Source organism: Syngnathoides biaculeatus, chromosome 6, assembly GCF_019802595.1.
Source record: "Syngnathoides biaculeatus isolate LvHL_M chromosome 6, ASM1980259v1, whole genome shotgun sequence".
In the NCBI taxonomy this organism is placed as follows: Eukaryota; Metazoa; Chordata; class Actinopteri; order Syngnathiformes; family Syngnathidae; genus Syngnathoides; species Syngnathoides biaculeatus.
Genome location: NC_084645.1, coordinates 28,613,198 through 28,639,993, shown reverse-complemented (window position 1 = coordinate 28,639,993; position 26,796 = coordinate 28,613,198). Strand labels below are relative to the sequence as shown.

The 26,796-nt window shown below is 42.6% G+C and overlaps 1 protein-coding gene and 1 non-coding gene across 2 annotated transcripts; both read left to right on the top strand.

The window, feature by feature from the left end:
• The first annotated feature begins 363 nt into the window (after positions 1-363).
• eif4g2b (eukaryotic translation initiation factor 4, gamma 2b) lies at positions 364-26,449 on the top strand. Its single transcript, XM_061822204.1, has 22 exons — positions 364-408; positions 8,323-8,344; positions 8,917-9,028; positions 11,971-12,036; positions 12,220-12,345; positions 14,576-14,678; positions 14,755-14,886; positions 16,017-16,083; positions 16,170-16,321; positions 16,403-16,513; positions 17,525-17,707; positions 17,794-17,935; positions 18,013-18,179; positions 18,251-18,364; positions 18,705-18,833; positions 20,088-20,192; positions 20,937-21,152; positions 21,228-21,486; positions 21,804-22,008; positions 22,820-23,028; positions 24,006-24,127; positions 25,311-26,449. The coding sequence occupies exons 1-22, from the start codon at positions 364-366 to the stop codon at positions 25,374-25,376; spliced, it is 2,853 nt and encodes a 950-aa protein (XP_061678188.1). The 3' UTR covers positions 25,377-26,449.
• Positions 18,418-18,567, top strand: LOC133502795 (small nucleolar RNA SNORD97). The gene has a single exon (XR_009795593.1). It is a non-coding gene; the product is annotated as a small nucleolar RNA SNORD97 (small nucleolar RNA).
• Positions 26,450-26,796: the final 347 nt, after the last annotated feature.

The following is a 26,796-nucleotide window of genomic DNA, read 5'->3' as shown; positions in this document are numbered from 1 at the left end:
TGGTTGTAGTGTTTTGAACAGATGGAAAAAATACTTTGCCAATAAATGAAGAATTGAGAGAGAAGGAAGAGTAGAAGAGGCAAGTGTGGTGGACCAGGAAGTGAGGAGGAAGTTAGAAAGGCACTAAAAAGGATGAAAAATGCAAAGGCAGTTGGTCCTGATGACATACCTTTCGAGTTATGGTAGCATTTTGGAGAGATGACCAACGTGTAAAAATAAAATAAAATAAAATAAAATAAAAAATACTAGCCGCTGAGAAGACGGAGGAAAAGTGTGCTAGTTCCCATTTTTTAAGAACAAAGGCGATTTGCAGAGCTGTGGGAACTGCAGAGAAATAAACTTGATGAGTCACACAATGGAGCTATGGGAAAGAGTATAGACGGCACGGTCGGCACGGTGGAGCAGCTGGTAAAGCGTTGGCCTCACAGTTCTGAGGTTCCGGATTCAATCCCAGACCCTCCTGTGCGGAGTTTGCATGTTCTCCCCGTGCCTTTGTGGGTTTTCTCCTGGCACTCCGGTTTCCTCCCATATCCTAAAAACATGCAACATTAATTGGACAATCTAAATTGCCCCTAGGTGTGTTTGTGAGTGCGACTGTCTCGATGTGCCCTGCGATTGGCTGGCAACCCGTTCAGGGTGTACCGCGCCTCCTGCCCGCTGACAGCTGGGATAGGCTCCAGCGCGCCCCGCGACCCTCGTGAGAATAAGCGGCAGAGAAAATGGATGGATGGATGGATGGATGGATGGATGGATAGATGGAAAGAGTATAGTGGAGGCAAGACTTAGGACAGAAGTGAGTACTGTAATTCCCGGGCTACAGAGCGCACCTGATGATAAGCCTCGGTACACAGAAAGAGTTTAATGCTAGCGCAGCCGCGCTAATGCAGCAGCAGTGCGAAGGCTAACATGGCGGCGCTAATGCTAAAACGCTGGCGCTAATGCTAACGCGGCGGCTGTAGGCCGGGAATTACGGTATTCATGAGCAACAGTATTGTTTGATGCCAAGAAAGGTTGCCACAGATGCATTATTTGCCTTGAGGGAATTGATGGAGAAGTACAGAGAAGGTCGGAAGGAGCTACAGTGTGATCTTCTCCATCTTTCTCTCTAACACCCACAGGCCTCATGCGCCCACTGCCCTCTTCTCTCTACTCTGTCATTAGCTTTCTATAGAGCTACAAAAACAAAATTGTCTTTGTAGATCCGACATAATGTCCTACGTGAGGTCATTTAGATCCTTCAATTAACGCTTTTGGGATGTGGAAGGAAACTGAAGTACCTGGAGGAAAAATCCCACGCAGACCTGGGGAGAACATGCAATCTCCACATAGATGCGGCCGGATTTGAACGCTTGTCCTCAGAACTGCGAGGCAGACGTGCTTGTCTCCGCAAGTGTGCTCACAAAATGATTTCAAATCATATATCAAGGTAACATAGCAATAAAGTTGAAACGCGACTTCAAACATTACAGCCATGTTTTGGTCTTTTAATGAGCAAAAAGCACAACGCGTGATACGGCCGGAGGGATTCAACTGACAATCGAGTCGATGTTTGGCTTGATCTGCACGCTTCAGATAAAGATGGCGGGCAAACGAACAACGGGATTAGCACGGCGGGGGGGGGGGGGGGGGGGGCTGTGAAGACAAACAGATTAGGAGTTCATTTCTGGTTATGTTTGATCAGTTAATGAGTCGATCACAGGTTGGACGAGAGTGACTGAATCTGAATTAGCCGCCTTATCGAAGAAATGTCAGACAAATTAATAACTTGGCGGGAATAGTTTCAGGAAGTTTTCTTAGTACTGAGTGCGGTGCAGAAAAATGATGGGATGACCTCGCAAATGGACAGAAATGACACAATGTTCTGTATTTGTCCACATAAATTGTTATTTGTACAGAAACAGGAAATGGCTGACTTAATATATATTTTTTGCAGAAAAATCAAAGCCTCATTTGGTGAAAAAAGAAGAAACATTGAAAAGGGAGCATAAATAGAGATGGGGGGGGCAGACTGGAGTGGATCCTGAGTGGGTAACATCAATCACACAGTATGGTGACGTACAATGTACTTACTGTACATGACAGTAAAATATGCAGTACATCACTTTGCTACTACATATTGTACAATACAGTGTCGCTTTGAAATATGAGTTTAACATGACCGCCCTGTTATTTCAAAATGCTCATGTCTCAAATCATCTTTCAAAGAATGGAAATGCAATTAATTTGGTTGGTTTTTTTTTTTTTTATTTCAAGTGTCAGTATTGTGAGATAAAAGTTTCAGTTTTTTTAAACTAAAAATAATTTTTTAGGGGGAAAAAAATGTCATATTGTTTTGTAGTCAAAAAAAACATCAACATTCTCTCAGAATAAAATATTTTTCTCAAAGGGAGAAAAAAGTGAGAATAATGTTTTGTTGTTTTTTTTCCAGAAAAATAAGTCACATTTTTCACATAAGAAAAAATATCATAATGTAAGATTTAGGTAATTTTTTTTCATGAAAAAAATAATCATATTACGAGTTGAAGTAGAAACTTGAAATGTAAATTTATTTTGGAATAAAGATATGTGTGTTTTTTTTAGAAACTAAAGCAGCAATATTAGAACATCCATCCATTTTCTTCACCGCTTATCCTCACAAGGGTCGCGGGGAGTGCCTATTCCAGCTGTCAACAGGCAGGAGGCAAGGTACACCCTGAACTGGTTGCCACACAATTGCAGGGCACATAGAGATAGACAACAGTTCCACTCACAATCACACCTACGGGCAATTTATCTTGCATGTTTTTGGGACGTGGGAGGAAACCGGAGCGCCCAGAGAAATCCCACGCAGGCACGGGGAGGACTTGCAAACTTCACACAGGCGGGTCCGGGATTGAACCCGGGATTTCAGAACTGTGAGCCCAATGCTTTACCAACTGATCCACTGTGCTGCCAATATTAGAAGAATAAATTTATATTTGAGATTTTTATTTAGTTATTGTCTTTTACAGCATCTTTCCGTCATAATGAACATTGTACAACACCACACACTGTGATAAATGTCGCCCACTTGACACTCACTTGAGCCCGGTCATTCTGGATTGGGGAATGTCTTGTCCATGTCACTTGTCAAAGTTTCTCTCTCCATTTTTTTTTTTAATACACAAAATCATCAGACTGTATCCATACGAACACGAAAAAAAAAAAAAACACTTAACTGACATCCGCGTGGCCCCCCGCGCCTCCAATAAAGTGCCTGCCATTGTCGCCGGTGCCTCTCTGACGAACTGCGCTCCAGGTGATCCTGTTTTCACGGCAATCGATAATCAACAGCGATATCTTCATTTTTTTTAATCACCCCGGCTATCAATTACACGCTATCCGACAGACTCATCTCATCATGAGACGGGAGGTTATCTCTCTCTGACACCGCGACTGCGCCAAACCAGCTCGTTCCTGCTGCGCTCTCTTCAATTTCACACCACAAAGGAGCGCTGAACAATATCACAAAATGTGCTCTTTCTTTGTACACGCGCACATCTTGATGTCAAAATAACCACAGTGGATCTTTGTGTGTTTTCCTAAACACTACAAGTGATGGTGTAGCGGTACACACGCCTGCCTTTCATGCGGAGTGGGTGGGATCGATTCCCACTCACGGATGGTGTCGATATCTGGCCTGCGACCGGTTCAGGGTGCCCGAAGCGAGCTGGCATCGGCTCCGGCTTTCTCCGCAATCCTTGTGAGGATAAGTGGCTTGGATGTTGATAAGACATGTATTTGCAGTTCACCTGTTGAATGTATTGTATTTGCAAAATAATGATAAAGTTCTTCAGTTTGATCTTAAATTATGTTGTCTTTGTAATCAGTTTAATAACGGTTGAAAATGTTTTACAAATCATTATTCTATCGTAATTTAAATTGTACACAATGTTCCAACTCAGCTGGTAAAGCGTTGGCCTCACAGTTCTGAGGACCCGGGTTCAATCCCGAGTTTGCATGTTCTCCCCGTCCCCGTGTGGGTTTTCTTCGGGTGGGCACTCCGGTTTCCTCCCAAATCCCAAAAACATGCGACATTAATTGGACACTCTAAATTGCCCCTAGGTGTGATTGGGAGTGCGGTTGTTTGTCTGTCTCGATTTGCCCTGCGATTGGCTGGCAACCAGTTCAGGGTGTACCCTGCCTCCTGCCCGATAACAGCTGGGATAGGCTCCAGCACTCCCGCGACCCTTGTGAGGATAAGCGGTGAAGAAAATGGATGGATGATGGATGGATGGATGGATGGATGATGGATGGATGGATGGATGGATGTACCAACTTCTTTGGAATTGGGTTTTGTATTTTCCCATGGTAGTGACTGATGCACAACTCTGACCTTAAAACTTGTCCACAATCGTGAAAAAAAGCTTATTTAATAAAACTCCACTATTATGAGTAAAGTCCAACTTCCACATAGAACACAGGTGTCAAAATCAAGGCCCGGCGGCCAGATCCGGCACACCACATGATTTTATGAGGCCCTCGAAGGCAAATCATGTGTAGCAACTTCTATGATTTTTGGTCAAATATGGACCAAAATTTCAAATTGTCATAGGATAAATGATAACATTTAGATATTGCAAGCATTTTGGTGTGCTCAAACTTCAACAGTGGTTGAAAACCCCGTTAGCCTTGATTTCTGATTCTAAAAGAAAATGAAATGATTTCATGTGTATGTATGATGAGGGTGGCACGGTGGAGCAGCTGGTAAAGCGTTGGACTCACAGCTCTGAGGACCTGGGTTCAATCCCGGACTCGCATGTGTGGAGTTTGCATTCCCACATTCCAAATAAACATGCAACATTAATTGGACACGTTAAATTGCCCCTAGGTGTGATTTTGAGTGCGGCTGTTTGTCTCCATGTGCCCTGCGATTGGCTGGCGACCAGTACCCTGCTGCTTGCCCGTTGACAGCTGGGTTAGGCTCCATCACTCCCCGCGACCCTCGTGAGGATAAGCGGCGAAGAAAATGGATGGATGGATATTACGAGGCGAATGATTTTTATGTTTTCACAGTTAAAATGGCCGTCTGAGGGAAACCCTAATTACAATGTGGCCCATGACAAAAATGACTTTGACACCCCTGATATAGATGAAATGATATATTGCCTGAATGTGTGTTCTTTGTAAGTCTGTACTGTATTCCATGTACAGCGGTCAGCGAGGTCACCGTGCCTCCGAGGAGAATGCAACGGTCAACCTTTTGCTTCTAATTTCTAATTTCCAAAGTCGTTAACGGCGGGCATGAGCGGGGGGGGGGGGGGCGTGCCAGCGTGAGGTGAAATGTTGATGCGAGGCCAAGAGAGCCTTCGAGGAGGTCCGAGAAAGGAAAAAATGACCACTTTACTGTGTGTGTGCCCCGCAAGGACAGAATTAAATTTAAAAAAAAAAAATGTCCAAGGCTCATGCTTTATTATAATAAATACACATTTGGATAAGGTCATGCTTGTCACACTTGTCTTGTTTTAAAAATTCGCAGAGGTCTTAATAAGAGAGACATACAGCTTTTTTTATGGTGCATTTTTTTTCCCTCCACAATTTAAGAGTTCCCCGGTGTCTTCATAATATGTCGGCGACATTCTTTTTTTTTTGCGGGGGGGGGGGGAGAACTACACCAAGAAGCAAGAATAACAGACATGTTTCATCTTCTTTTTTCAATTTGTTCATTTTGAGTTGTGCATCAATCATGACAAAGGTCACCTATTTAAAAACAATTTTAGTTAACATATATGATTTGGGCACAGTGGATCAGCTGATAAAGGATTGGCCTCACGTTTCTGAGGTCCTAGGTTCGATCCCGGACCCGCCTGGGTGGCGTTTGCGTGTTCTCCCCATGCCTGTGTGGGTTTCCTCTCACATCCAGAAAACACGCAACATGAATTGGACACTCTAAATTGCCCCTCGGTGTGATTGTGAGTGCGGCTGTTTGTCTCGATGGTGCCCTGCAATTGGCTGGCAACCGGTTCAGGGCGTACCCCGCCTCCTCCCCGTTGACAACTGGGATAGGCTCCAGCACTCCCCGCGACCCTTGTGAGGATAAGCTGCAAAAGAATATGGATGGATGGATTTGATGTCAAAGTCACTACACATCATCAAGTCACATCAGTCACTACAGTATCCCACAGTTTTGCTCAATAATCGAAAGAAAGAAAAACAAAAAAAATCAGCTCATATTTTGGAAAACTCATATGTCGGGTCACATGGATCTGAGCCGTGACTGTATGTTCGAAAAAAATAAAATGGGAATGGTGTGCTGGTTCTTTTGTGGCCCTTGTGTTTTAATTCCTGCAATATGAATATGAATACAGTACCCCGGTTTACACATCAGTGAAACAATTAGAACGTGGCATGAATCAATTTACTTTGCGCAGCTGAGCTCTTATTTCCTTCCCGTCCTTCTCCTTCCTCTTCCGCTTCAGATATGGAAGCACGAGGCAAGGCTAATCAAAGCAATAATTACTCTGAGGATGGTGTGCTTGATGGTTGCTTTCAAATGCGGCTCTTGTGGGCACATCCCATAATGAGGCAAAAGGTCCAGTTTGTCTTTCTCGGCCCCCCATCAGGTTTGTCCTGAATAGAAGGGACAATTCTGCTCTCTAGTGGGGGTTGAGGCAAACTGGAAGCGAGGCTTCAATTTTCTTTCATATTTTTGTTTTCGTTGTTGATTTGACTTTTTTAATCGGGTTGTCTGCAGCCTTGAAATTTTGCTCTTTCAAAATGAAGGCATTTGATTTTACTTTTTTCTGTAGTATGCACAGTATCATTGTTAATGCAAAACGCAGTGATGTAATTAATAAACGATCATTCTTGAATGTGATCAAAGTGATTTAATTTGGTGTATAGACCTTCTATTGTATGAATATAAACCTTTTACTAAAAAATCATTTTTATAGTTGCAACTCCAGTTGCTCTATCTCGCAAGTAATTTGCCCAATTTGAACCCAGTGCAAGTAAACAATTTACTTGTTAAAAGCTACTGCTACCATCAATATTATCAATAATTCCCAAAATAATTAAACAATTCTAGTTATCCCTACATTTTTAAAAATGTGGAAATTAATCATGTCTGTTTCAATTCATTGTATTAAAATGTGAGGGAAACTACAGAATGTAACAGGTAAAGTGAATTTCAAGTTTCATTAAATTAGAATACTTAGTAACAAAACTTCAATATGGGAATTTAGTTTACAAAAATGAAACTCATACTATAAGGTACACTACACGCACTGTGTAACATTTCACATTTTTAATATACATGCATATGTTGATGAGTATAACATAGTAAATGAAAACCCGCATTGCATCATCTCTAGAAATTAGAATACAATATTTTAAAAAAATAAATAAATCAAGACACAATGAAAAGGATTTTTGAATTTGAGTTTGATTTTTTTTTGGGGGGGGGAGAATTACTCTTCCCTCTGAAAAGTATCTTCCAGTGTGTCAAATTAATCTATTCACTGTATGAGTAATACAATAAATGAACTTTTCCATCATAGAAAAGATAGAAATGTTCAGATGAATCTGTATGTATTTGGCATGACCCCAACTGAATGATTTGCATTAGATTCAATAAACTTCTGATATCATTCTGTTTCCATTCATCATTTTTCAAACTTTCAGATGATAAAGATAACCAAAACACAGTACGGTATTGTAGTTTCCTGCACTGCAGATGTTAAATGAAACGTCAATCAGCCAAGAGGGGGCAGTCTGTTGTCTTTAAACGAAGCATTTCATTGGCTGGCGTTATTACAGCTCACGCCCCAAGATGTGTTTCTCGGTTTCAATTGGTCCAAATTGGCCAGCAACAATGTACGTCATCAACACCAAAGGCTTTGATTGGCGGCTTGCGTACCTCACGTTCTGTGAAACAGCTAGGCAGCTAACGCAAACAAGCCCAAGCGAGCTAAAAGGACAGATTGATGCGTGCCTGTATTTTTGCGCTCATCTTCCTCGCTCCCAGTCAACCTGTTTGCCTTCACAGGGTCCACCCTCGCTTGCCTTTTGCCACCGTTTCCTTTTTTCCCCCTTTTGGTAGTCACCAAACATTTACAAAACTGACGGTGCCTTGGTGAAGGTAAGGAAAGATTTTTTTCCCTCCCCCCCCCCCTTACAGAACGACGCACCGGTTGATCCAAAATGGCGCCGCGATAGCCGACAAATAAAAATTGCCATCTTTTACGGCTAGCTGTTAGCATCCGAGCCGGTTGCTGCTAACTTAGCATTGGGTAAAACTGCGTCGTCGCCTCTGTGCTAATTGATAATGAAGGGACGATAAATGCAATTAATCGCCGGACACAGTCGACTCTGGTATCTGAATTCGGTAAGCGGCTCGCCGGGGCGCCTTGCTGCATTGGAACGACGTTTGTTTTAAAGCCTGATGAGACGCCATATCGCATTACTGCACATTATGCAATTGTAGCAACGGCAACAAAAACACCCGCAACTGTTTAGGAATCTCCCCATAATTGCATCGTTTGTTTGTTTTTTTTTTCTTTCTCGCGAGTAACCTCGGTCGCGTTAGCCCGTTGGAATTAGCCGGGTAGCCCAAAGAAACTGGGTTGGGGAAGGGCTTGCATTGTTCCCCAAAAAGACGGTCCGGAATCACTTTTTTCACCTCCCACGTCTTGGCACGCTTCTCCGGTTTATCGCAGAGGCATAAACGGTTTGACAATAAATGTAAAAACGGAAACGGCATCACGCGCGCATCGTCGCATATTTCTCATGCGTGCCTTCATATCGTGCGTATTCGTCAGTGACGAGGTCACTCAGTAAAGGAAGCTATTACGTATTTTAAATGTGAAATAAAACAAGGTTGTTTCCTGTTGGATTATTGATTGTGATTAGTGTGATTGTTCATCGATTGACTCGGTTTTTTTTTTCTTCCTCCCCCAGCACCGTTTTCCCCCCCATCCCTTCCTGTTATCCTTATTCTTTCCACTATTCTTCATTGTCAAGCCGCCAAAGTGGAGAGTGTGATTGCAGAAGGGGGTGCTTCTCGTTTCAGGTAAATCATCTTCCTCTGTTGTGCTGTGTTTCTATTCCCCTCCACCTCTGTGGAACTTCCGGCTGCTGAGAACAAAGCAGGATGTGGGAAAGGCTCAAAATGGCTGTTTGTGCAGCCGGAGGGCCAAAGTGGAGGAGGAGGGGGACGGAGGGGTGTGAGATGTTCTGCACTGTTGATACAAGCCTTGTGATGATTTGAGTCCTCTGGGTGGTGGATGACAGACCAAACCCGCTCCACTGCACGTCGCTGTGTGTGTGTGTGTGTGTGTGTGTGTGTGTGTGTGTGTGTGTGTGTGTGTGTGTGAGTGATGGAGTGTTAGATAATGCGTATCCGCCCGGCACCACCATTACCGTAGATGGACAATAGTGGGCTCCAAGCTTAAACAACTGTCAGTGCCTTGCTCTAACTCAAGCATACTGACATTAATTTACTTAGTTTATTCGACAAACCACAGTGCTCTTGTTTAACTAAAGTTAAATAAGATCCCATAACACTTTAAACGGGAATTCCGGTGGTTTGCATTAACAATGTATCCAATAGGTTGTGTAATATGTACTCTATCTTGACAATGTGATGTTAAATCCTCTCCCATTTAATAGTGTTTTGAGAATATTTTTATCGGCAATTGTGACTTTTCAGGGGCGCTGCCATTTCTGTGAGTCCTGACCTATATGGGCAGATGTGACGTGTTACGTGCCGTTCCAAACGCTCGATTACGTGGGACGCCATAATGCTCAGCGTTGATTTCTCGGATTTATCCTCATTTGATGAAGAAACAGCAGTATTGGTTGATAGAGAAGACGGAGGGATACTTGCCGCGGGCTAAGTAACTAGTTAGCATGGTGGAGTCTCGTTCATTATGGGAATTAACCAGGACCCGGCGCGATTGAGCTCTCTCCCAGCAGCCCGGTACCGAGGCCGTGCGCGGGACGAAGGACGTGTGGGTTTCAAGAGGGAGGTGTCAGAAAAGTTACCACAGGGATAACTGGCTCGTGGCGGCCAAGCTTTCATAGCGACGTCGCTTTTTGATCCTTCGACGTCGGCGTGAGTGACACGTGTTATACGCGGGACAGACACCCCCAAGCCGGCTTCCGGGCTCCAGTACAGCTGTGAGCGGCACCGCTCGGGACCGGGATGCCGGTGGAGAGCTCAATCGCTTAGCGGGGTATCCCGCAGCTGCTGCCCCGGTGTAAACAGATACTGCTATTTCTTCATCAGATGAGGATAAATCCAAGAAATCAGTGCTGGGCATAATAGTGTCCCATGTAATAGAGCGTTTGGAACGGTACGTGACACGTAACATCCGCGTGCGTAGGTCATGTGACTCGTGAAAATGGCAGCGCCCCTGAACATTCGTAACTGTCGATAAAAGTCTTCTCCAAACACTATTAAAATGAGAGAGGATTTAACATCACATTGTCAAAATAGGGTACATATTACATGACTCGTTGGATCCATTGATAATGCAAACCACCGGAATTCCCCTCTAGGTATGCAATCGAGTGAGATCCAAAGCAAAGCTGGCATTGCAAAGAGAAAAATTCCTCAAACAATGTTCCTTCATTATTGTGGTTGTAGTTTGTAACAATGCTTTAAATTGCAGCATGGACTAAAAGTCTGATTTCTTTGGGAAATTTTGATGATCTTATGTTTTAAAAAAAAAAAAAGTTTCAGTACAGCACCCAATGTGAGATTTTTTTGGTAATGACCAATATCAGCTTTTTATGTTTGTGTAATTATTCATGCCAAGTCTCTAAAAATACACACATTGAATCCAAAATTGCTACTCTTTGGACCTGTTGCTTTTTTAATGACAGAACCGTGTCACGTCTCTTCCAACTCCCAATATCGATGCCTCCAGTCCAGTTTCAGCCATATTAGGGAGCAGTGCAACCAACCAGCTTGAGTGTAATTCAGTTGTATTGTTTTTATTTTAAATTAATATCCTCCCCGTTGACAGATCGGATAGGCTCCAGCACTCCCCACGACCCTCATGAGGGTAAGCGGCAAAGAAAATGGATGGATAATAAAACATAATTCTAGATGGGCAGCACTATTGGTCAGCTGGAAAGCGTTAGCCTCACAGTTCTGAGGTCCTGGGTCCGATCCAGGCCCCGCCTGTGTGGAGTTTGTATGTTCTGCTCGTGCCAGCGTGGGTTTTCTCCAGGCACTCTGGTTTCCTCCCACATCCCCAAAACATGCAACATTAATTGGACACTCTAAATTGCCCCTAGGTGTGATTGTGAGTGCGACTGTTTGTCTCTATGTGCCCTGCGATTGGCTATTAACCAGTTCAGGGTGTACCCCCCCTCCTGCACGTTGACAGCTGGGATAGGCTCCAGCACTCCTTGCGACCCTCGTGAGGATAAGCGGCTAAGAAAATGGATGGATAATTCTAGATGTAGAATAAACTTATTGATTCAGGGCTCCTCCATCTGTGTGCCATGCAGCTACTTTTGACTGTCATCTGACAGGAATATGCTAGTTTGACTATGTTATTATTTTAATTATTGCAAGATGAATTCTGTTTGAAATCTTTCGTTGCAGTTTAAAATGTCAGTTGGCTAAAATTTCCATTTAAGTATGATGCTGGATGCTTTATTGTGTTTAATAAGTGCTCTAATACAAATGTCAATTAAGGACTGTATGAGCCAGATCTTTTCATTGAATTTTTTTCGGAAACAGTATTAAGAAGAAAATTTGCTAAATTTAACTTGTTGCATGCTTTTCATTTGACTGCTCCCGTTACAGCACCAGCTATTTTGTTGACTCGTTAAATCATGTTACACTATTTTTTTAAAACCATACATCACCATGCATCAACTCCACGCAGTCTTTATTTATTCATATAGAGTGGGCACATGCTTATCATCGCAAGTAATTAAGGGCTATTGTAAATTTTAATATAGCTTGTCTTTTTTTGCTTGTGCTTCTTGGCGCAGTGCTTCTTCGGGGGGAGGAGGTGGTAGGGGTGCACCTCAGCACTATCCCAAGACTGTCGGCAACAGGTGTGTCACGGGGACAACTGTTCTCCTCCCGTAATTTACTAATCGCTCCGTAACCTGTCAGTTGCCAGTCCTCTGCAGATTTGCTTTAATCCGCACCGGGAACTTCCCGTCATACGAAGCTATTGAGTCATTTTCGAGTAAAGAAATAAACACTAGCGGTGTGTCTCTTTTGGGTTTTCGCAGCGAGTTCCTGGGGAAAACCCCAGGGCAAAGCGTTCAGAGATGGGTTCCTTCACGAAGCACTAGACGAGATGCCAACTCCAGCAATGAAAAAGAGCGGCACGATGCGATCTTCAGGAAAGTGAGAGGGTAAGCACACCTGCGTTGTGACATCTTAATCCATGTTTCCCCACTTGTTAATGTGTACAATTCTTCGTAATGTGGTTTCAGTTTGATAAATATAAATTTAAAGCAGGCCTTACTAGGGTAATATGAAAAAGTGACTTTAATTTTCCCATGCACACATTGGGGTCATCAAGTGTAAAATTACAAAAATATTTGCGAGCTGGCGCTGTCAGAAAATGTATTGAAACAAGTCATTCAGATAAGTAGCCACAACATACCATCGCCTCTTTTTGTCAAGGTAATTCATCGCTGTACTCATTGGCAGCAGGCAAGACCAGCCCCCTCATAACCGGCTGATGTTCAGTCTGTGTTCTTCGTTACATTTTAAAAGTGGATATATTCTTTATCTGATGCTGTTTACTTAAAGGTCAAGTGTCACGCCTATAAACGTTGTAATGAAAAATACATATAACATTATTCATTTCAATGTCCATATGAAAAAATAAATATCAGCGGAGAGCGCGTCATCCATGCGCAAAGTTGCGGAAGTCTCATTCGACATCCAAGTGGTAGGTAGCCAAATTGCCTGCATTCTGTGTTCATTACGTCACAGTGCGACATTTGCCATTGAAAACACGCTGTGCCACCTACTATGGGACATGGAAGCTCTTATCGAAAGAGAGAACATCTCACAATTGAGTGAAGTGACCTGGGCAATATTGCCCTATCGTAGGGTTAGGGTCAAATATGATAAGGCGATTCAGGTTTTTTTTTATGGTTTCACCATAACAGCCCTCCAAGGGAAATCATATCAATGTGGCCCACAACAAAAATGAGTTTGACACCCCAGCAGTAGACCCTCGTTGTGCATCGGCAGCATGTGACTGTTTAGTTTGATCGTTGTGCCTGCCGGTTTGACTGACATTTTGACATTAGGCTGGGCCAACAGCAGTTTATATTGCCATCATTTACTGTTTGCCATCAACATCAGTGCACCGCCATCTCCAAATCACGTTCAATCGCTAATTGAACTTGCAAAAGTGTCGGAAATTATTTTTCTAATTAAAATACGGTGTCACCTCACCAGCTTTAGTGGCTAGTGTCTTGGAGCTAGCTAGCGAGTGCCCCCATAGGCTCACGACAGCTGGTGGTCTGCTTTTCAAAGGGAATTTAATAGGTGGAAATTAATTTAGACACTTAGTTTTGATGCTAAGTGGTCTGGCAAATGGTTAAGGGACCTCGCCGTTGACGCCAGAAGGAAGGATTAATACACGTTACATTCTCGCTTACTTTGCACATATAATGATGTAAAAGTGATGACCCACATAGGCAAGTAGATGCAATATTTTAAACATATTTTTCTAGAATATAGTAGATTTAAGTAAGCAGCATCAAGTAAAGAAGAAATGCACATTTACCATATAACCTGATCTTTTAACATCTAGGTTCACCCCACCCCCTTTCAAAGTAAATGCAACTGGATCAAGTCCAGTCTATTGGTTTTTGCTTATATTGAGTGGAAGAAGGCGGCAATGTGCCTCAGCTGGTAAAGTATTGGCCTCACAGTTCTGAGGTCCTGGGTTAAATCCCGGACCTGGCTATGTGGAGTTTGCATGTTCTCCCCCGTGCCTGCGTGGGTTTTCTCCGAGCACTCCGGTTTCCTCCCACATCCCAAAAACATGCAACATTAATTGGACACTCTAAATTGACCCGAGGTGTGATTGTGAGTGTGGCTGTTCCTCTGGATGTACCCTGCAACCACTTCAGGGTGTACCCCGCCTCCTGCCCGTTGACAGCTGGGATAGGCTCCAGCACTCCCAGCAACCCTCGTGAGGATAATCGGCAAAAGAAAAGGGATGGATGGATGGATGGAATAGTGGAAGAAAATATCCTCCTAAGTATCAGGTGTTAGTGAGATGACGAAGTGGGATGTATCATGCGCGGGCCATACTTTTCCTTTCCTTTTCATACTGCCTCGTGGTTACCTTTCCTATTCAAGGCTTTTCCCCTTTAGAAGATGTTCACTTATAAAAATAGAAGTTTGGGATGAGGTTTGAAACAAGATTAAAGTATGATGAGTGCGATATACGGATGTCTTAACGCGTTATTTCCATCAGTTTCTACGTGATAATTCTTGAGGCTAAAAAAAAAACTTGCCTAAATATGTGCATTGCAATTTATCATGAAATTCAAAAGCAAAGATGGTGTTTGATCCTTGGCTGCCACACTAACGTGTTTGTTTTTGTTCCTCCAGCATACTCAACAAACTCACGCCTGATAAGTTTGACAAGCTATGCCTTGAGCTCCTGAACGTGGGCGTAGACTCCAAACTCGTCCTTAAAGGTATCATCTTGCTGGTACGTAAATTCACGCACATCACTCGGCGCGTACGCTTTCGCCAGGTGATACTAGACTGGTTGTTCTGTGGTGCAGATTGTGGACAAAGCCCTAGAAGAGCCCAAGTATAGCTCGCTCTATGCTCAGCTATGTCTGCGCTTGGCAGAGGACGCACCAAACTTTGATGGCCCTTCAACCGAGATCCAAACCTCCCAAAAGCAGAGCACAGTGCGTATGATTCCTGGACAGTTAACACACACACACTAACACCACTCTTTATCCTTGTTTGCTCAAATAAAGATTGCCTAGTCCGTGCCGACGACTAGCGGGAGCCTCAGTTGGTTGAGCGCTCTCATAACTAGCAGCCATCTTAAACCAAGTGTCTGGGGATCTCACCCTCGTTTCTCGCATTGAATTTGTATTGAGGTGACATTCTTTGACGCCAGTAATTTTAACAAGTAGTTGAATTCTTTAGCCTTTTAGACACTGATTGGGATGTTACAATTGTCAGACATGCAATTACACATGGATGGATAATGGATAATTCTGTATTCTGGGTTTTCGGCGCATGTTACTGTTTAGGTGAAGCACCTTAAAGGTACTTTCATTGTCAATTTTTCAATATGTGTAACATCCATCCATCTTCTTAGCCGCTTATCCCAACGAGGGTCGCGGGAGTGCTGGTGCCCATCCCAGCTGTCAACAGGCAGGAGGCGGAGTACACCTTGAACTGGTTGCCAGCCAATCGCAGGCCACATAGAGACAAACAGCTGCACTGACAATCACACCTGGGGCAATTTAGAGTGTCCAATTAATGTTGCATGTTTTTGGGATGTGGGAGGAAACCAGAGTGCCCAAAGAAAACTCACGCAGGCACGGGGAGAACACGCAAACTCCACACAGGCAGGGCCGGGATCGAACCCGGGTCCTCAGAACTGTGAGGCCAAGCTATACCAGCTGATCCACCGTGCCGCCATGTGTAACATACAGAGGATTGAAAATGCGGTACTCAATGGCCCAAAGTCCTACAAAAGCTAGCACATCTATCCATTTTCTTTGCCACTTATCCTCACGAGGATTACAGGAGGAGGCGGGGTACACCCTGAACTGGTTGCCAGCCCATCGCAGGGCACATGAAGACAAACAGCCACGCTTACAGTCACACCTAAGGGCAATTTTGAGTGTCCAATTAATGCTGGATGTTTTGGGGCTTTTGGGAGGAAACCGGTGAGCCCACCATGAGAAAACTGAAGATAGTACAATAGCTAGCAAAAAAAGAGATTTTATATCTGCAAAATGTACCCTTTTTTTGTTTGGAAAAATGTTAACCTTAAACGTTGACTTTACTGCTCTTTCAGACCTTCAGAAGACTCCTGATTTCCAAGCTTCAAGATGAATTTGAAAACCGTGCCAGAAATGTTGAAAGTTAGTGTCGCGGTGGCTCTAAACATTAGCACGGTGTTGTTTCTGCTTGATTTGTCCTAACTGACTGCCTCCTCATGCCCTCACAGTCTATGACAAACATGACAACCCTCTTACTTCTGAGGAGGAGGAGCAGAGAGCCATCGCCAAGATCAAGATGCTTGGCAACATTAAATTCATCGGGGAACTTGGCAAACTCGACCTCATCCACGAATCTATCCTTCATAAGTGCATCAAGACGGTACCCGTTCTTGACTCTTTTTTGCAAATGTAGTCTTCTGAAGGCGTTGTGTTGACTCTCTCTCCTTTGTCTCTCTCAAAGCTTCTGGAAAAGAAGAAGAGAGTCCAACTTAAGGATATGGGCGAGGATCTGGAGTGTCTCTGTCAGATAATGAGAACTGTCGGGCCGAGACTCGACCATGAGAAAGCAAAGGTAATAGCAGTTTAGCATTTAATGGAAGTCCATGCAGGATGCCCCATTTTCAGCCAATATACATCTAAAAATACTGAATAGTTTGTGTATGACTCAGTAAAAGATCTGTGACATTGTGTGGCCAGTATGCATACAGTTTAAAGAATTACAGCACAACTAACTGTCCAATTAACTGGCACTGTCCAACCCTAAGCCTAAAAAAAAACACCATAAACAGTCAAGTTTGGATGTGGAATCATAATAATGAAGACTTTTCAGCAAGTGGAACTGGAAAACTAGTCACTGAAGGAAGAATGAAGGCAAATTTACAGAGACATTGTTGACAAAAATCTGCCATCTGTGAGGGTGATGAAAATGAAACAAGGACAGATATTTCATTAGGGCAATGATTTAAAAAAAAAAAAAAAGACTGCCAACAAAACTCAATTGGTTTTATAAGGTGCAGAAAAGCTGCAAGACTGGTCCTGCCAATCACCTGACTTCAATCCAATCAACAATTTACGGATCGAATTGAAGTTCAAGATCCGTAAAAGAAGTCCATCGACACTTTAAGATTTGAAGACTGCTTCTGTGGAGGAATGTTTCAAAATCGCACAAAAACAAAGCATGCGACTGGTTTCTCCATGGACGAGATGGCTTGAAGCTGTCATCGCAAGCAAAGGCTTTTGTACAAAGTATTAATACTAGCGTAGTGTGTCCAATACTTTTTCCCTGGGGGAATTTCTGAGCTTATTTGATCTATTTTCTTTGCATGTATTAATTGCTTCAGTTGTTCCCAACATCTGGTGAAATTTTCACATCAATAGCAGCTTTTGAAATATATTAAGTGAGAAAAAATAATTATGCGTTAAGTAGTTATTACAGCCGCTGTATGTGTGTGTTGTATATTTAAGCCAATCCAAGAATTTTTTTTTTTTTTTTTTTAAAGATGGACTTTTTAGTGTGATTTTGAGTCAAATCTTTTTGGTAACATTGAGGCCCCCTTTTCCCGATCCCATCACATCTCCGCAGTCTTTAATGGATCAGTACTTTGGCCGTATGCGATCCTTAATGAACAACAAGGATTTGCCAGCAAGGATCCGCTTCCTGCTGCAAGACACAGTGGAACTGCGAGAGAACAACTGGGTCCCCCGCAAAGCTTTCCTCGACAACGGACCAAAGACGATCAACCAGATCCGACAGGATGCAGTGAAGGTCAGAGGGTCTCTGATGGATGCACCACGTCCATGAGCCAAATGCTTTTTTGTTTGTTTGTTTTTAACAGACAATTTTGTCTCTAGGATTTGGGTGTTTTCATCCCAGCACCCATGTCGCAGGGCATGAGGATGGACTTCTTCCTGGAAAGCCCCTTCATGCCTAACAGACTGAAACTGGACAGGGAGACGCTCGGCGGATTGGCTGATATGTTTGGACAAATGCCAGGTATGAATCGTCGGGAATTTCAGTATTCTCAGACACGTACACGCAAACTAACGTTTTTGCATGCGGTCCTCCACCAGGCAGTGGGATTGGAACAGGTCCTGGAGTTATTCAGGACAGGTACTCACCCACCATGGGACGCCATCGCACCAACCCCCTCTTCAATGGCCACGGCGCCCACATCGTTCCTCAGCCCCAGTCGCAGTTCGACATGGGGGCCAAGTCCTCCTTCGTGAAGTCCAACCAGGTAAAGGAGCGCCTTCCCTCTCCTGGGACGTCGTCTCGTACCCTATATCTCACCGCCTGCTGTCTGTTCAGGTTCAGAACCAGCATTTCCTTAGCCAGAGCCAGAACCACACGGCCCAACAGCAGGTCCAATCCAAGGACATACCCCCTCGCTTCAGCAAGAAAGGACAGCTCAATGCAGACGAGGTAGCTGTTGTCACTCTTCTTTCTGCTGTCGCTAGTGTGTCCTCCTCGTTCTTGTGCTCGCTGATTATAAAAAGACGCGTTATTCTGAGGATGCAAACTGCCACCAGTCCTCTCCTCTTCCATCTTTTTCTCCTTCCTCCTCTGCTCCTCTTCCTCATGCTGGTTGGTGGTCCTCTGACTGTGATTATGAGATCTGAGGGCATTACCACGTTTGGTGCTCGTGTTTATTTATCTTTAAAATTGTTTTTGTTAAAGTATGTGACCAATGCCTTTTTGTGTTTTTGTTTTTTTTTTGTGTTGTGTGGAAACACGTGCACTTGTGTGAACATTCCTCCTGCAGATCAGCCTTCGACCGGCTCAGTCATTCCTCCTCAACAAGAGTCAGGTTCCTAAACTCACGCCGCAGATCCCATCCATGATGCCTCCCAGCGCCCAGCCTCCTCGCACACAAACGCCACCTCTGGGACAGGTAATCAGGTCTCATACGTGAACCAGGGGGGGAAAAAAAATCCCTCAAAGCCTGGCAGTCAGATCAGGCCCGCCGCGTCGTTTTACTTGAGTCGGCAAAAGCAAATCGTGTGTGTCAACTTTCATGATTTCTGCTCAAATATCAAAAAAATTTCAGATTGTCATGTGTAATAATTAGTATTGTTGAGATTGTGAGCTTTTTTTTCTGGTTAATAAATCCGTTTTTAACAGTAACATGAACATTTGTGATTTCAAGACAAGTTGTCAATTATTGTTGTTTATCTGACATGATATGATGGAAACCCTAACTAAATGTGGCATGTGATAAAAATGAGGGATTTTTAGCTCGCTCCCCCATGAGCGAGCTCCGGGGCTCGGGGAGCGAGTTCGCGGCTCCACCGCTCGGCGGAGCTCAACTCACTTGTCAGACTCCGCGTCATTCTGCCCGTAGAACCATCTGAATATTCATTTACGATCAACCGATACTGCTAATTCTTCATCAGATGAGGATAAATCAGTGCTGGGCATAATGGTGTCCCATGTAATCGAGCGTTTGGAACGTAAGACGTCACATCTGTGCACGTAGGTCACGTGACTTGGGAAAATCCTGGCGCCCCTGAAAATTCATAATGGTTGAGTTTAAAAAAAAAAAAATCTCAAAACACTTAAATGAGAGAGGATTTAACGTCATATTATCAAAATAGAGTACATATTACATCACTTATTGGATACATTGTTACTCCAAACCACCGGAATTTTCCTTTGTCATTGGTACAAATCTGAAGAATTAAGCGAAAACAAAAAAAAGTGAAGGTAATGACAAAGAAAATAATCTTTCCCTTCTAATCTACTCTTTCCTGTGTCCTGGCTCTTTAACCTGTGATGGAGGATTTCAGAACCCAATTGGCCTATATATGTCTTTGGAGATCACAATACCATTTGGATCAATTTGTCCCCGCTTATGGTGGACGTCTGAGGTCTTAACCACTTCTATCTGTCTCCAACTTGTCTCTAATGCAAGAAATGGTGCCCCGCATCCGAGGATCCATGTGAAACTGTCTTCTTAATGATCTTTGCACATCTCTGACTTTTTCATACTTGCAGTGGGACTTTGTTTTTCATCTTCAAACAAAATTGTGACTTTTCCCATTATTTAGTGTGATTTGCACTTGAAATCAGTAATGGACTTTTTTTTTTTTTTTTTTTTTTTTTTTAAATACAGCCTGTATATTAATCACAATACCTTTCACCTCAGCCCCCTCAGCTCGGCTTGAAGACCAACCCGCCACCCATCCAAGAGAAGCCTCCCAAGATCAACAAGAAACCGCCCCCTGCCAGGGAGGACCTGGTGAAGATGACGGTTAGTCAACAATATTATCATAATCTGAAACGGGCTCCTTCAAACTAAAATGGCCACCTACAGATTTTGATCGACATGCATCTTGAATTGCGCTCACTGTTGGGGGGTGCTGATATTTTCTTACTTTCTCAGAGACACCATTTTATAGGGATGTAGGAGTTGAAACAAGATGCTTACAGTCACACGAGATATTATAAAAAAAAAATCCCCCTCCCTGACATAAAATGAGACTAAACTTTCCTTGTTAAGGTCAATTAGGATTTCTGTTCTGTTGGTAAATGGCACAATAGTCTAGAGAATTTTTTGGGAAGATAAATTTTCATGACTTTCCTCAAAGTTTCACATTAATATTCATTTTAATAAGATTTCACACTGTTTCTTCTAAACTAGCTGAGTTTGGTCAAATGTCGTCACTTCTTAACTTGGCACAGTTAATTTTCTGACTTCTTTGGCGCTGTTAATTTTCCAATTGTTCCACTTCCGATCCATAGATTCACTGATGTTGAATTCTCTCGCGGCTGTGCTGTTCCCGTTTACAACCGAATAACTGATAGCGTAGAGTGTGAACTATGCACCATAAGCATGTCTCTTTGCTTATGCCATTTTTCGGGGTTCTTTAGACAGCCAAATGTTGTTTTGCAGCAAACTGGTAGTATACCCCCCAGATGCGTGGTAGAGATAAGCGTGCGAGACTCTTTTAGAATGTCAAGTGGAGATCTTACTTATTTTGATTCATTTCCAAAGGAGGCAACCATGAGCAAGTACTTCACCAGCAAGAACCTGAGCGAGGGCGTCATAGGTCTACGTGACATGAAGGCCCCCAAACACTTCCTTCCTGAGATGCTGAGCAAGATCATCATGTGCTCTTTGGAACGACCCGACGAAGACAAGGAGCACGCCAGCACCCTGATCCACGCACTGCGCCTTGACGGACTCATCACGGCTGAAAACTTCATGCAGGTCCGCATTTGGGCAAAATGTTTCAAATTTTTTCTCCAGAATTGTGACTGCAAGGTCACACCTCTCATTTCGCAGGCTTTCCTCAACGTCTTAGACCAGTGCCCCAAGATCGAGGGAGACGTGCCCCTGGTCAAGTCTTACCTGGCCCAGTTTGCCGCGCGGGCTGTCATCGCCGAGCTGCTGAGTGTGGCCGAGCTGGCGCACCCGCTTGAGAACGGCACCCACTTCCCGCTCTTCCTGCTTTGCCTACAACAGACCGCCAAGCTGAAGGACCGCGAGTGGCTCACTGACATCTTCCAGCAGAGCAAAGTCAACATGCAGAAGATGCTGCCAGGTAGATAGGTGCATCATGGCTATCCATTCATTTTAATATACTGTTCAAGTACTGTTAAATCCAGGACTGGCCAAACTTTTATGCTATTTTCAAGAAAGGGAAGATAGGCCAGGTTATTTAGCAAAGACAAATAACAGTTAAATTACTAAAGCATGTGGAAATAGTTTATTGTAAAACTCATTAAAAATGAATCCATTGTTTTTGTTAATAATCTGAATATCTGCTAGGTGGTATGTACCCAGAAGTTTTTTTCCCAGGTGTATTTAGCACAGGAAGGAATCCAGAAGCTCACTGCCAAACCCTCATCCGCTGTGCAGAAATCGACCAGAACAAGGATCGCATGCTGGAGATCCTGGAAGGCAAAGGCCTGAGCTTCTTGTTCCCGCTGCTCAAGCTGGAGAAGGAGCTGCTGAAGCAGATCACGGCAGACCCGTCTCCACAGTCCATCTACAAATGGATCAAGGACAACATCTCCCCCAAGCTCCACACCGACAAAGGCTTTGTCAACATCCTCATGACCAGGTAGGCGGAAAAGTATAAAATCTTAAAATAAAAGATGATAAATACTTCAAATGTGAGTAGGTGACAGACTTTTGTCTGTAGGCTTGGTGAAGAAGCACATTGCGATATGGTCCAAGTAGCTGTAAACCATTGTATGTTTGTCAACAAGATCTGAGACCTGTTATGTATGATTAGATAGTTCTGCCTAGAGCTTGTAGAAACCAGCGTGTAGCTCATTGACCAAGGTTATTCTCATGTTTAAAGGTCAAGTGTCATTAAATGGATGATTTTTAGTATGTTATTAATGAAAAAAAAAACAGCAGCCGGTATGGACCCATCCGTTTTTTCACCACAAAATATGATTTTTACATATATGGCTCATATTTATTCGTTTAGACATTGGAGTGAATAATATTATATGTATCTTTGATTTCAATATCTATTGTAGAATGTTTATAGGAATGACACTTGACCTTTAAGTAATTAAACAATTGTTTGTAAACAGTGAAGGCTTGCTGTTTGGAAAAGCAGCATATAGCTCATTGGCCAAAGTTATGATGAGAATATCTTTTAATAATTGTTTATAATTATGAAACCAATTACATGTGATTTGATGTTTATCTTTACATGTGGTGAAGAAGCTGGATGTTCTCCTGCAATATCTTTTAACTGGATGCAAATGTGTACATGAACATTAAGGATCTTATGTTTAAGAGATTGTAAATAGGGATTAACAGCACTCCTCTTCCTTGCCAGGAAAAGACTAAAAACTCTTGGTTTATTAGTTTTCGAGACAGGAAGGTCCTTGATGAACTTTCTTTTCTTCTCACAGCTTCCTGCAGTACATTGCCCAGGAGCTGTGTGTGTCCGAGGGCGACGAGCAGCTGTCGGCCCCTTCCAAGGAACAGCTGGAGCAGGAAAAGACCCTGCTGCTGGCCTTTAAGCCTGTCATGCAAAAGTTCCTGCACGACCACACCCAACTGCAGGTCAGCGCCCTCTATGCCCTGCAGGTGCACTGCAACGCCAATGGCTTTCCCAAAGGTACGAAATTACCACTGTCGTTCTGGCCATGTTGTTAGGTCCAGCTCAGTTTGAGGTTTTTTTTTTTTTTTTTTTTTTTCTTCTGTCTGTGAGAGCGTTTCCTGCTTAGGTTGGTTCCATTAATAATTTTAGAAACGACTATTCTACCAATTATCACAATGATGAATTGAGTAACTGGATCAAAATATACTTTGCGTGGTCTAAAATGTCCAGTGTGATACAAAGTATTCTTAGTAAATATTTTTAAGATAAATAAAAAAGCGTAAAAACGTTTGGAATTGTCACATTTTATTCAAACTTGCAAAGTCAATATGCTCTGTCATGGTGACACTGCTGATGTTATACGAGTCAATTTCGCGAGTCGGGAGGAATTGGTGTCCCTCCTAGTTCCAAATCAGTCACCAAGGGCAAGAGGTTTGATTAATATAAAATAAAACTGCTGAGGTCCGCAATAGCAAATTATATGTTTAGTTACACTACTAAAATTATGAAATGTCTTCTTTTGTTAAAGTTGATATTGTAAGCATTTTTGGTTGCCACTGATCCTGTTAAAATGAATTGAAGATGATCAGAAAATGTTTGCTGACTTATTTCACTCTTGATTGATATTGTTTGTATGAAATAGAAAACTTTTATGCATTTACATGGATTCAGTCATGATAGCCGAAGGATTCCATGACTATGATGTGAATCAAAACCAAAATGTCTGACACCCTTGGAGTGTAAACAATGATTATCAAAAACATTGTTGATTATTCCAATCATATGTTACTTGTCAATTTAATTCTTGGACATCTATGTGAAAGTCACTCTTCTTGCTTCGGATGATGTTGGATTGTGTTCCTTATGAAGTGGCTAATCTGTATTAGTACATGGTATACAAAGTGCTGTATGTTTTGTATTCATATTGAGTCTTGCAATACATGGTATACAAAGTGGTGTATGTTTTGTATTCATATTGAGTCTTGTTTTTCAAGGCATGTTGCTGCGCTACTTTGTCAACTTCTATGACATGGAGATCATTGAAGAAGAAGCCTTCCTTGCATGGAAAGAAGACATCACCCAAGAATTCCCTGGAAAGGGAAAAGCATTGTTTCAGGTATCTTCCACATACCGTATTTTCCGCACTATAAGGTGCACCTTCAATGAATGGCCTATTTGAAAACTTTTTTCACATATAAGGCACATAGAATAGAGGCTACAGTAGAGACTGGGGTTATGTTATGCATCCATTAGATGGAGCTGTGTTTAAGGCTCCATATTGATCTATATATAAGGCGCACTGTCAGCTTTTGAGAAAGTTAAAGGCTTTTAGATGCGCCTTATAAATACTGTACTTTGATTTTGGTTGTAAATAAATTTCCTAATGTGAAGGGTTGTTTTAAAATTTGGAATATGTTTTGAATGAAACAGCCAAGGCACAACAATTGAGCCATACTCGCATTAGACGGGCTGATCTGTTCCAAACTTACCATAGACTTATTTTTACTTCGTGATGATGTCATGATGAGCGACTTCGGAAAGGTTCTTAAGAGACGGCAGAAACAAATGACATTACATTTGTTTTTTGTTAAAAGGGGGCGAGTCACCACCCCCAAAGATATGTACAATTCTTGAAGCATTTCTGCATTTTTTTTGTTTAATTCGAGTTACGAATGTTTTTGTGTGACTTTTTGTAAAATGCTTTCCCCCCCTCCCCCCCCTATTAGTTTGTTTAAAGTTATTCTGTACTTTTGTTAATAAAAAAAAGTTTTCAAGGTTGGGGGCCGAGTCGCTACAGATACGGCAATGCACACCCAGCCTAGCGTATCTCCTAATGTATACATTTTAAGCAAAAAATAAACATTTCTTATTATTTTTTTATATAAAGTCTTTAAACTATACATGTATATGCAATTTATTATCAGGGAAAACCTAAAAAAAAATGCTTTTTAAAAGCCAAATTTTTGGGGGATTGGAACGCATTATTTTTTTCCATTCATTGTATTGGGAAACACCGATTCGGTTTTCGAACAATTCACTTTTCAAATCGTTTTCTGGAACGGATTGTTGTCGAGAACCGAGGCATCACTGTACAGTATATAATTCTTTGATCTTTTCAGTTATGTTACTATCCAGTTTTCATAAGAGTATTGATTGACATTGACGGTACTATTTACCTTATCACAAACTTGGCTCAAATGTGTTAATGGCATTTCTATTCATTACAGTTGAAAGATGATTTGAGTGTTGAGAGTTCATGATGGGCGTCACGGAGCAAATTAAACGTTGCCTTCTTTCAGGTCAATCAGTGGCTCACGTGGTTGGAGACGGCCGAAGAAGAGGAATCAGAGGACGACGGCGATTGAACAGGCGCCACACACACAAGATTATACTTTGCCTTTTGCTTTGCGTTCATTTCCGCCATCGATCGATCCACTAATTGATTGATTTGAACCACTAACGAATAACAGCGCCCCGTCTCGACCCCTCCCACCCACTTTGTGCTCCTCTCCTTCCATTCTGTGGCCATGTGTGGTGTTTTTTTTTGTTTTTTCTTTCTTTCTTTGTAACGTTTCTTCCTTGTTTTGACTAATTAGCTTCCCCGGAAACAAACATCAAAGTTTATAAAAACTTTTGGTTTAGATGGCCTTTATTTGCGTTTTTTTTTTTTTTTCTCCTCCCCTTTCTTTCATCAATGAAATACTCCCAAAAGTTCCTCCTCTACTAGTCGCGGGTGACTTTCTACCTCTTAAGGCAGACTTTTTGCGTTAATCTTTCACACAAAAAGCTGTGCTTGAATCTATATTTCCTCAAATTATGGCTGAAATTCTCACAAAAAAAAAAAATCACAAAAGCTTACGTGTATTACATTAATTCTTCGGTCACGTCAAAGACTTTCAGAAACTGCTAAGCAAAACAGCAGCACCTAGTGGGGGACATTAACAATCTAGTTACCAGCTGTTCTTGCATCATGAAAGGAAAAACAAGAAATTCAGACGTGGTTGACTTGAGGAGCTGCCTGGCAAACGGGTCTGTAATGTTGGATGTTATTTTCATTTTAAACCACTTTTCACTTGAGGTAAATTGTTACATACCGCCTAATGAACTTTAATATTTAAAAAAAATAAAGAAATGAAGGCGTCCCGCCCATCTGCAGTTGAGTAACGCCCCGCACTTGGCCATCATTTTCAGAAATAGGGCAATCATCTGCCAAGTGACGTCGCTTCATCACGTAGAAGGCCTTTTTTTTTTTTTTTTGTTTTTAAACATTTGAATGAATTAAAAAAAAAGCAAGTACCTCCTAAATCTCCCCCCTACTACTCAATTTACCTTTAAAAACTGCTGAGTCATTGTAAGTGAACATCGTTGTACTCATTCATCATGATTGTGCACCTGCTTTAATGTCAATAAAGTCAGTGAATGAACACCGATAACAACATCATTTGTCTCAACTGTTGTCGTCCCTCTAGTACTGAATCTTGATCTGTTGGGATCTTGAAGTACGCCACTAGCTTTCTGCTCTGTTGATAGGCCAGAACCGTGTCAAAGTGTGCTCCCAGGAACGGGGGCAAATCGCCAAAAGTGGCCTAGCATGTAGTCCTACTCGAGTTTGGGGGCGCCCACCCGAAGCATGGTCCTGGGGAACGTGGAAGAAGGTGAAGCGTTTGGCAACTATCCATCCATTTTCTTCGCCGCTTATCCTCACGAGGGTCGCGGGGAGTGCTTGAGCCTATCCCTGCTGTCAATGGGCAGGAGGCGGGGTACACCCCGAGCTGGTTGCCAGCC